Here is a 12,839-nt window from a genome sequence, read left to right on the forward strand (position 1 = left end):
AACCTGAATAGTAATGACTGTATATCTATATCAAAAATCTGGGAAAGTCTAATACTCGTTAATTTTTTTTTTTTTTCACTCATGTCTCTACTTCAAAATGTTCCGTTACTTAATACTTAGTGATATAACATCACGCGCCGTGTTCTATTTTTAACGATCTATTGTTAGTATTCTAGCTTGTATTTTTTAAAACTGTTCTTGTAATACCACTGAAGATGGTCTGCTATTTCCAGACTGAAATATTTGGTTAATTAAACATCTTTCTTGTGTTTACGTGCATTTATCATTCAGTCTTATGTCACAAGTATCCTTAAAACAGCAAATTTATCATTATATCACAAAAGTTTAAGAAGCCTCAAAATGATTCCTATAATGAAATGCTGAAAATCGCTAAAAAGTACTTCATCTGTAGAATGAAGGATAAAGAAAAGGAAAACAATACAACTATATATTAAAATGCATAATATATACCTTGTTTCATTTTATATTACATTTTAATTTTATAATTTATATTTCATTTTATATTATATTACATTATATATCTCGATTTATAGAATAACATCTAACATTTATTCTAACATTAATAATCCATTTATTTCATATTTCAAGTTACTCATGAATTTTCTAAAAAGAAAGTTTCACATACCAAGGCTTTTCTTCAATCCATTGAGCTAAAGCACAACGAACATCAATTGAGAAATTTTCTCCATATGCTAACTGAACCTGTCGTAATGCATCACCATGTAGCTGCTGCACTTTTGCCCATAAAGCCATCTATAAACACCATGTTGCTTTAGTAACATTTCTAAAAAACTGGTTAAAGTGTGATAACATATATATCATAATCAGGCATGCACACAAATATGGATCATCTCAGCAAATTTTAAAACAGGATGTCTCATCAAATTTTTGAAATAGTGAAAGCATAAGAGATACACAATATTCCTTTATATAAAATAATTACCTGATTTTTTCCTGTTAATTAATATCACTAATAAGCACAGTTAATCCTTTTGGAATGGTTAATACATATATTTAGGATTTAGTTTTGGATATGAGTACTATATATATATGTTCAGCTGTTTTCATGTCAAAATATTATAAAATGATTAATTCACAAAAAAAAAATAAAATAAATAAAATAACTTCATTTCATGAATCACGTGCATACTCTAAAAACAAAATAAGTATCAGAAATTATTAATGTGCTTGGTTCAGATATAGAAACAAAAATCAATAAGATCTGATGTAGGAAGAGAAATCAAAAAGGAATGAAATATGAATCACTGAAAGAAATTAAATATAAATTCTAACCTTCAAGAACGTTATCTAATTGCTTGCTTTATTTACTTCCATACAATGATGCAGATAGTGCAGATATTACTTTATCTGATGGTATCAAAAGACTGTGAATGAATTTTTTGGAATATTTCATTGATGAAGACCTGATTAGCATAAACTGCTTTAAAAAAAAAAAAAAATTAATAGCGAACAAAATATAAAAATATAACTACAGCAACAATGCACACTATTAATAACCAAAAAAAAAAAGAAAGCTCAATAAGATTCCTTACGATGTCTCTTGCACGAAGGAATTCTATGGAGGATTTTAATATACCAAAGGGACTTGCAACAAGTGGCCACTACGTTACATAAAACCAGGCTTCTCAAGTCTAAGCACTGGATGTAAACTGTGCTCTGATCCAAAAATTAAAAAAAATTCTTTAATTTTTTTTTTTTTGTTAAATTTATCAATTCAGGAAATGATACCCTTTAAATTTTTTTTACTCTCTTCAGGGTGATTAGGATTTTTTTCCAAAAATCCAAAAAGCAAAAACAAACTAGCCAGAACAGTCACATAATTGAGAGACATGATACAGGTCTTACAAATCAAATGTTAACAAGTTTCTTCTTTCTCCTAAGCTTTCTTGCGATTCATGGCACTAATATACTATAGAATGAAAACCACATATATAAGATTACAAATATATATATATATATATATATATTAATTTATTAAATAGTAAAATACATTTGATGAACTGAAAAAAAAAAACTATTTGCATTGCTTTTAAGTTGCATAACAAAAAACAAAGCAGAAAGAAATCAGAGCTCCCCCCCCCCCCAAAGTAGACAACACATTACAGTTTTGGGTGGCTTCTCAAGTAGAGTCTATATAACAAAGTTCATAGTATCTTCTGCAATCCATAAGAGCCTCATTTGGGTTTGACTTTGCATTTAATTGGGATATGGCATTTGTTCTCTGTCGTGGTGGTATTTTCAAGCAACAGTCAAATGTATAACTCTTAGTAAGGGAATACCATGAGTAGACATATAAATACAAAATTAATGATGGAAAATCTCATGTAAAAAGATTTTTTTAATAGTATAATTTTTGCCTCTGTGTCACAGGCATCTTCAGTACATGTTAAGCTCAAATTAAAAAATAACTGGCAATTCCAAAAAAGTGCCACCTAAGTAGCTAGTGTAAGATAACTAAAAAGATCGATAAAATTTCCTAAAAAAAAAAAAAAAAAACTATATATACAATAAGAAGTTAGGAAAGTAAAATAATCAGCTGGACTAAACTAGTCCAACTGATTATTAACATTATACCATAAACAGAACACTTTCGTAAATCACTTTACACACACGCACAGTTATATGAAAAGACAACTCTCAGAAAAATAATTAAGTACAAATCAGCTAATCTTTCCTAACTTTTTATTGTATATATAGTTTTTTTTTTTTTGTTAAGAAATTTTATTGACCTTTTTAGTTATCTTACACTAGCTACTTAGATGGCGCTTTTTGGAATTGTCAGTTATTGTTTAATTTGAGCTTAACATGTACTGAAGATGCTTGTGACACACAGGCAAAAATTATACTATTAAAAAAATCTTTTTATGTGAGATTTTCCATCATTAATTTTGTATTTAAAAGTCAAATGTATAGCTTCCTACAGAAGCTTTGTTTGAGGTATTTCTCTGACTCAGTGTTGGATGGGTGCTGGTTTTCTCTTGTGATTCTTAAATTAAAATTACAGTGGTGATAAATATCACAGTCCTATATTTGCAAGAGACACAGTTGGCAGAGGTGTTTTTAGAAGTGTTAATTATTCTATTATTGATGATGCAGCATTTGTGTGCAAGCAGTGTTTTCAGGGAAGATAGACTGCTTCCTCCAACTACTATATTGACATTAGACAAAATTCACTAACCTGTATTCTGCATCAGCCATTACTTTCCTTCTGAGTGAGAAGTGGTAGTGGTCTTTGATTCACTGCTTCAATAGTCATGTAGGCAGTGGTCAGCTATGGAAATTTTAACAAAGGGCTCGCATCGTTGAGCAAAAAAAAAAAAAAAAAAACTACACCAACAGCATCTATCGCCGACTACCACCACTAGTATTTCCAGAGACAATCACAAACATCCATTCCCACAGCAGGATGTTTGTGAACACTAATGGATATTCACGGGATGTTTATGAACAAAAGAAATTTGTTTTGTTTGCGATAGAAGTTTTTATTACAATCTATAAATAATAAATAAATATTATCTAAACACAATAATATTGAAATACGTTATATTTCTCTTTTGTTTTTATACTTCAAGTGATAATCAACAGTACCAATCAAGGGGCATTATTTTATAGTCCTATTTATTTATATGAGACTAACAAAAGTGAATTCTTATTTGTAAAATGGTAGTTACAGTAACTGTAATATTTTATTTAATAAAATCACTTTCAAAACTATGAGACGATTTTACATAAAAAAAAAAAAAAAATTCAGTCTGGTGCACATTTATCCAGAAAAAACTCTCTCCTTTACAGGTTAACATTAACAAACAAATATTTTAAGGAAATACTTATGACAACAGTTGCCACACCTAATTTCCTCCTTCACGTCTTGTGTTCTTTTAGGAGAATCAATAGCCGAGCGATGATTTTCTAGAAAAGATTTGACATAGGGATTCGGATTAAATTGATTCAAGGGTTTTCCATTTATACATATTGTCATTAAATCCGAAATACGTTATAGTGAGAGAAGATCTCTTCGTTGTTATGATGTTATTCATCACACTAAATGCTCTTTCGGCTTCAGCGCTGCAAACTGCAATTGTTGCCATAATCGCTTTGCTTTTTTTTGCCATACTGGGAATTTCATTTTGTAACTTTCCAGTCAAAGCCATTTCCACTAAATCTCTAAAATCATTCATTTTAATTTCATATTTCAAAATAAAATTTAAAGATCTTATTTTTTTTTCCTTCTAACCATGGACACGTAACTTCTTCCATACTCCATGTTTCAGGATAACATACATTTAAATGTTTTTAAGTTCTTCATCTTCCAAATCCTCATAATTTTCATTTTTAAGTTTAAAATTTCTTTGCTGCATTAATTTATCCTTTAAAGACATAAGAGATTTTAGTAATGTTTCTCGCAGTAATTTGTGAAATCTGATTTTGCTTTCAATTGCTATTCCTTCAAATTGTTTTGATTTTAACATGGTATCAATTTTAGATTCACAAGAACCTACAGAATTTTTAAAATCATTAATTGCATTAATTGTTCGCATGATTAAGGAGTTAACTCCTTAATCATGTGACTTTGTAGAGCTTCTGACAGATATGATAATTCCTGTAGGATATCAAATCATTAATGCTAGATCTTTTAAAAATTCAAATTGAGAAGTCGGTTTAAAAAGTCCTTATATTTATCGTTCGATGCAAAATGCTTGCATAAAGCTGGGTAATTTCTCGACAAAGCAAGAGCCATTCATAAACTGCAAGCTGCCCATCGTGGTCCAAACACACGGCCGATCTTTAAAATTTCGATACCAAGGTCTTTTGCAATCGTATTTAATTCTCGCTGATATTTTGGTGATTGATGATGAAAAGAATATAATTTATCCATAAATATCAAAATGATTTATTTCTTTAATGTTTATTATCAAATCGTCTAATGCTAATTGTAAACGATGAGCTACGCAATGCCAAATCACAATGTTCAGAAATTTTTGTAGAAGTTTGATTGCAACACCTGATTTGTTTTCTGGCATTACACTAGCTCCATCAGAACAAACTGCAATAAGATGATTTTTTAAATTGTTAATAGAAAATCCATATGAATTTAAAGTAGCATGTATACATTCCACGGTGGTATTTTCTAGTTCTGCAAGATCTACAAAAATCATACATGGTTCAGTGAGCTCAACTTGTATGTGAATAATTAAAACACTTTTTTTTTTCTATAATAGCAGATGAATTGACAATATTATCGATTCGTCTGCTATTATAGAAATTTTGCATTTTTTTTTCTATTATTTTGGAGAATATTTCTAATTTTATTTGTTTAGAAATATGTTCAACTATTTTAATTCATGAGAATCTAGAATGCAATGATAATCCTAGAACAATACCGTTTTTAATTTGGAGCTCGATTAAATCTGGCAAATCAAACGTAGGTCAGATTCTCTTCACCAAACTATAAACAGAATTAAACATTTTTGAAGTTATCAAAATTTCTTTTTCATTTAGTTTGCCAATTAAATTTGGTAATATTAAGGTGACCAATCGTCCTCCTTTAGGGAGGACAGTCCTTCTTTTGTAGGTTCTGTCCTTTCTCGAAAAGTGTCCTCCTACCTGCCCTCCTTTTCGATATTTTAAAACTAATCTGTTAATCTCTGTTAATCAGAGATGCCGCGCCGAACTGTTACGCGTCATGTGATGGTACAGTTTGGAAAGACACGATTATGAAACGCATGCGCAGGGCATAGGAGAACTTCACGTGTCTCGCACCATTGCGCACTTCACTTTGTTTACTTTATCTCTATATTATACTTCGTGTTTATTTCTAACAGAAATACAAAATTATTTCTTTCTCAGTGAATATTATACTCAGGTAAGTACAATTCACGTTTTATTAATTCATTAATTCAATTTTATACACCCCTGTTTTCAACACAAGTGTAAAATAATTTAAATATAGATTTAGTAAAGCTTTATCGCTTTTGTTATTAAAGTTTTAGTTTTAATTATTAATTTTATTTATTCATAATGTGCTTGCATCGTTCGTGTGGCTCTATATTTTATTTTTAATTTCATTTAAGGGATGGAAAAATCAAGAAAGAGGAAATGCCATTTCAACGATCAATTGAAAAAGGAATTTCCACTCCTCATATCAAAGAGAGACAACATTGTTTTCTGCAATATTTGCAGAGGAGAATTTTGTATTGCAGTTGGAGGCAGAGCAGCTATAACGAAACACTTGAACAACAACAAACATAAGCAATCATTAGATGCATCAGCTTCCAATAGTAAAGTAACCTATTTTTTTAAAACTTCTAATTATTCTGAAGATGAAAAACAGTTAGCTGTAATGGAGGGAACATTTGCATTTCATACAATAATTCACAATCAAAGTTTTCGTAGTATCGATTGTACAACTAAATTATTGAAAAACTTTCACAATGCTAAATTTTCATGTGCCAGGACAAAATGTGAGGCTATTATTAAATCAGTATTTAAAAATTACTGTGATAAAATACTTGCAGAAGACTTGAAAAATGCAGCATTTGTAACGGTTTTATCTGATACATCAAATCATAATGAAACCAAATTGTATCCAATACTAGTAAGGTATTATGTTACTAAGGGCATTCAAGTAAAAATTTTAAATTTAGAATCCATTGAGGGCGAAACTGCTGAAATTTTGTCAAACCACCTATGCAGAGTAATAAATGAAAACAATTTGAAATCTAAAGTTGTTGCACTAACAGCTGATAATACAAACACAAATTTTGGTGGGCGAAGACGCAAAGGAGTGAATAATGTCTATGTAAAATTACAAGATTTACTCCAAAAGAAAATACTAGGAATAAGTTGTAATGCACATATTTTGTCAAATGCAATCAACACAGCATCATGTGCCATGCCAATTGATGTAGAAATAATAATAACGACAATTTATTTGTATTTTAGTCGTTTTACTGTTCGTGTGGCTACTTTAAAACAATTTTGTGAAGACGCAAATGTTGAATACAAAAAAATTTTAGGATATTCAAAAGTTAGATGGCTCGCTCTAACACCTGCTATAGAGCGTGTTTTACAATTATTTGAGCCTCTCCGTTCATATTTTTTAAGTTTAGACAAATGTCCAAAAATTCTGGAATCTTTTTTCAATTATGAATTATCAGAGATATTAATGTATTTTGTACATAATCAGGCATCTATTTTCCACAAAACGATTCAAAAGATTGAAGGTGAACATATTTCAGCTACAGAAGTTAGTCTTATTTTGAACGATTTTGTCCTTCAATATAAATCACGATTTGAAGAAAAATTTATTCCTTTAATAATAAAAAGAAAATTGTCAAACTTAGAGGAATCAAATCCAGGCATAACTGAAAAGTTTACCAAAGAAGTGCAGAATTTTTACCAAACATGTTTCCAATATGTCGAAGAATAGTCTGAAACAAATATCACAGGAAAGAACAGTTTTCAATGGTGTTTTTTGACTTCATCGCAAATAAATTGGGCAGATATTGAAAATTGTGTCGAGTTTTTATCGAAAGAAATGCCTGATATTAAAATCGATGACAATTGAAGAAATTAGAAGACTGAATGTATATTTAAATTCTGATAAATTAGAACAATGGGAAAATCAACATGTTGAAATTGATAAAAGATGGGTGGAAATATTTAACCATTTCAAAAATGAACACATTCCATATGAAAATTTAGTTATTCTTGTTGAATTTATTGTGCTGCCCTGGAACTAATGCAGCAGTTGAAAGAGTTTTTTCAATTGGTAATGATTTTTGGACAAGTGAGAAATCAAGATTGAATGTTGATACTCTAGCTGCAGCACTTACCGTAAAATTCAATATGAAGGATATTTCTTGCTCCGAAATTTCCAATATATTGTTAGAAAATGATATACTGACAAAAAATATTCATTCAATGGAAAAATACTCGTTTAATTAAATAATTAAAAGGGATGTAAGCATAATTAGTGTATTTTTGTTTAAATTAATAAAATGTTTCATTTATTTACGTTGTACTTTTTTCTTAAATTTTTTCGTCCTCCTTTTCATTGTAAAAAAATTGGTCACGTTAGTAATATAGATTTGCTACATTCTTCATTTATTTTTATGATTTTATTATGAGCAAATGATTCATTATGTTTGGATAACTTTTTACACAAACATGCTGTTCTTGAGTCTGTAGTGTTTCCATTCGGTTTCATTTCTACCCATTCCTTTGATGATAAAACAACTTTTTCTCCTTCAACACTTAAGTTTTTATATTTTGAGCAAAAACATTACATCCTAATTTACCATTTTTAACTTCAAACCACTTATATACACTGCGTTTAGAAATGCGATGCTTGCTTCTCGTTCCAGCAATCAGGTAAATTATTTTCTTTTTCTCCTCCAACTTGTTGCATCATTGAATCATCATTGAAGATAATACACAATGTGTGTATTATCTTCAAACTTCATTTTCAACAGCAGTAGAATCAGCAGAATCACTTTTCATTATTTTTTTTCCCAAAAAAATTTAATATAATAAATTTCACTGTGTTTTCATGTTTCACCGGTAAAAATACTTTCACAATTATAAAAATAAAATATGTTGAATCTACAGTTTTTAAATTTATTATTATTTTAAAATTTTAAACACAAACAACTATTATACATCAGTGTCTTGACGAACACAGAACTAATGTCCAGTGGAACAACCCACTGATGACAGTTTTATGAACATCTGATTGTCTAGTGGTTTAACCATACGATTGCATATTTATTTTCAAACTTTCATTATAGAGAAGTTGAAACAATAATTCCAAATAATCTATACACTGCCGAATAGACTAATTTTTGCTAGGTTACCGAACAAGTTTGTGGCTTAATATATTTCAAAAAATTATGTTTTTTTGTTTTTTTTTTAATAAAAAGTAAAGAAGAACAAGGGGCTCGCAAATTTGGGGAAAATTTAACAAAGGGCTCGCGTGAGCCCCTTATAGCAAACCACTGCATGTAGGTCTGTTCCAGTTGCCATGGTAGATAATCCTTTCCTGGTGATTGCCACAGGTAAGGAGTCCAGTAAGCATAAGAGACAAGAAAGGAACTATGCCAATGAAGTTGGACTAGTTTAGTCCAACTGATTATTAACATTATTCAACATTATACCATAAACAGAACACTTTCGTAAATAACTTTACACACACACACAAGTTATATGAAAAGACAACTCTCAGAAAGGAGAAATGGACTACATAAAAACAAGCCCTTTCTTAAGGACAAACAGAGAGAAAGATAGGAAAGGCAGGAGCAAAACAAATTCATGTCTGACACCTTGGACACACAGATGTAGCATCAAAAATATCCAATATTGTCAGATCTTATATTTCTGTCTCCTAACTCTAGATCTTCCTGTGGTTATTTTTCCTTCCTCCCATATTAATATCAAACACCTGCTTTGCTAACTCTCTGATCTTTGATCAAGTGTTTTATTTCTAAACCAGCTCTCGGACCGATAACTTAAAACTGGTTTGAACACTGTTGTGTATACTTCCTATTTTGGTGTTCTGGCTAATTTCTCTTTTATTCCATATAAAATTATTCAACTGATTCACTACCATATCTTCTCTACTTAATTCTGTTGTATTTCCATATTTCATTTGCCATATTCAGTAAAGTAAATTGTGCCTAAATAGCTGAACAGTTAATTTCACTGTTTCATAAATTCCCCATTCAGAAAGAATCTCATGTTTTCAAAGATCTCCTAATTTCAGTCCTTTGCTTTTTACTGCTGATTTTCATACCAAATATTTTGGATGAAAAACCTGAGTTTCTGGGGGGAAAAAACCCTGCTACACCACCTGTATGAGATCAGCTATTAGAAAATATAATTTTCATGTTCCTCTTTGGGCAAATGATCTGACTGAAATAAAAGTTGAGATACGTCAGCAATTTTTTTAAACAATGCCAAATACCAGATTTCCATCAAAATGGAATTCCTAGCTAGTCTGAGAATAACTTGCATATAGAGAGTGGACCAGGGGTGACCAACCTTTTATATTCCATATGCCAATTTTTTCACGTGTGAGTTGAGATGCACCATACAACTCTAAAAACCCTTATAAAAAGCATTGCAATTATACCCTGTAGGAATATGTTAATATAGACATGAATATTGATTTAATATAAAAACAAGATAAACATTATTTACCTTAATGAAACTTTTGAGTCTGTTCTGATTTTGCTTGGCGCCTCAGAATCAAACAAATGAATGTGCAAAAGATGTGCACAAAAAAAACAATAAATTGCTAAAAATAATTAGCTTTAGCTTTTTTTCTACAAATTGGTTTTTGGTTAATACTTTTTGCACAAATAGGCTTAATTTTTTTATATCTTTATCCTTATATCATGTCTGTCTATCTGTCTAACTTCATGCCTAGAGTAGACAGAGAGATAGACATAATAAATCTTATTAGATTCGTTTTGTGCTTAGAAAACATGCCCTTGGTATTTATACAATTTGCAAAGTGCACCTGATACTTAAAAAAAATACCATTTCTTGTCAATATCCAAAAATTGTCTGTTTTAAAATAAAATGAAATTATAAGTTCAAAATATATCTTCAACTATAAATTTGTCTTAAAAAGGCAAAATGACTTCCTTATCTTTACATGTTAAGGTTCATTTCAGCATTGCAATTATCTTTTGAGTTGTATTTGCAATATTTGCTACATATACCCTAAACTTCAACTTCCTATCTACTAACACCCCAAGCTCCCTAGACTCATTAGTTTCTTTTGGTATAATCCCACCAATATAATACGACATTGGATATCCAATCATACCAAGTGCATGACTTTACATTTACTGACATCCATTTTCCCATGCTCACAATTCCAGTCTATTCAAATCATTCTGCAAGTACTGCATATCAGCCACATTCCTGATTACCCTGTCTATCTTTGCATTATCAGCAAACAGTCATATGTCTCCTGTCAAATCCTTCTCAATGACATTAATGTATAGATTGAATAACAATGAATGAAGCACTAATCATTGTGGTACACCACCAATTTCCTTAAACCTTGCAAACTTGCATTCTCCATATACCACTTTTTGATATCCGTCATTCAGTCAGCCATCCTCTTATACACACCTATATAATCTAATGCAATATTCTTTAATTTATGCAACAGTCTTCCATGCTGTATTCTGTCAAAAGCCCTAACAAATCCAAAAGTATCATGGTGTATCCATTCCCTTGTCTAACTCAATGGTAACATTATTATAGAACGTGAGCAAGTTGCTCAAACATGACCTTCCCTTAGTAAACCCATGCAATTCAGTGCGAAATAGTTTCTCTGTAAATCCATTTCTGATTATGAGCCCTAACCAACTTTTCCAAAATCTTTGCCATTACTCCAGAGGTACTAATAGATCAATAGTTGGATACCTCAGTCTTTGCACCAGTCTTGAGCAATAGGGATTGTCAAACATTCTTTCCATTCCTATGGAATCTTCATTGTTCTGAGACCCAAATTGCATAGCCTGGTCAAAGGAATAGCCAGTTCAGCCAAATTCTTTTAGCATCAGTGCTGATAGTTGTTGGAAGTTTTTCCACTTCATTATACTATAAGTTAAAGACGCCAAGAAATTATATACTTTGTTTAATCTTTTATCCAAGTGTAAGCAAACAAAGTTTGCACCTGAAGTATTTTCAGGATTGGGGCGACGCGTATAAAGAAGCTAATGACTTCACATCACTTGCCTTGGTATCCCATAACACAAAGCACATATCCTTACAGGTATGTATAATGCTATGCATTACTGGAAGGGTCACTACCCAGACTGACTTCGATCTTTATTGAGGTCTCATCAGTGGGAGCAGACCCAGAAGTGATACTAAGGTTGGATAATGCAAAAGTCATATTTTCATATACAAGTAGCCAAAAGGTGTCACACCTTATTATTAAAATACTATGGATTAGAGATAGTTGTTGGAAGTTTGCCCCAGTCCTGAAAATATTTCAGGCACAACTTTTGTTTGCTTACACTTGGATAAAGGATTAAACCAAGTATATAATTTCTTGGCATCTTTAACTTATAGTATAACCAAGTGGAAAAACTTCAAACAACTATCTCTAATCCAGAGTAATTTAATAATAATTACAGATAGTTGTTGGAAGTTCTTCAATCTTGGTATCACATCTGGGTCAGGCTCCCACAGAAGAGACCTCAATAAAGGTCGAAAACGGTCTAGCTAGTGACCCTTCCCATAATCCATAGCATTATACATACCCATAAGGATAAAGGATCAACCAAGTATATACAGGGTGTTCGGGATAAATTTGACAGTTTCGTAAGGAAAAAGAAAATCTTCTTTGTATCTATTAAATTTAATGAATTGACAAAAAAACATTACAGGCAGAGTTAATTACAATACTATCAACAAGATTTACTCAAAATAACCACCATTAGCATCGATCACAGCTTCAATTCTGCTTCGGAACCTCGAACAAGCTGATGCTACAGTCTCCCTGGGAAGGGCCGCAAAAACTGTTTTAATTTTATCCATTAACTGGGCTTTTGTATTACTGGAAGTGTGATTGGTGTCTTTTTCAACTGCGCCCCATACAAAATAATCCATGGGGTTAAGGTCTGGGGAGTTTGGAGGCCAAACATTTGGACTGGTGAAGTCGTAGAAATTTTCAGACAACCATTTTTGACTTTTCCCAGAGGTGTGGCAAGGGGCCGAATCCTGCTGCCATACATACGGCCTACCATTGGCTACCCTTGTTATCCAGGGCTTGA

At 31.2% G+C, this 12,839-nt stretch overlaps 1 protein-coding gene across 5 annotated transcripts in view; it reads right to left on the minus strand.

Moving 5' to 3' along the window:
* The window catches only part of Stat92E (Signal transducer and transcription activator Stat92E), a 477,065-nt gene that overhangs the window by 431,434 nt on the left and 32,792 nt on the right, over positions 1–12,839 (minus strand). For all 5 annotated transcript variants that reach the window (XM_090412268.1, XM_090412269.1, XM_090412266.1 and 2 more), the window contains one exon: positions 647–774. In XM_090412268.1, coding sequence (XP_090268394.1) covers positions 647–774 — 128 coding nt within the window. The remainder of the gene's footprint in view (positions 1–646; positions 775–12,839) is intronic.

This window comes from Typopeltis vanoorti, chromosome 22 (genome assembly GCF_054136105.1).
Source record: "Typopeltis vanoorti isolate ZY-2024b chromosome 22, IOZ_Tvanoo_1.0, whole genome shotgun sequence".
Lineage (NCBI taxonomy): Eukaryota > Metazoa > Arthropoda > Arachnida > Uropygi > Thelyphonidae > Typopeltis > Typopeltis vanoorti.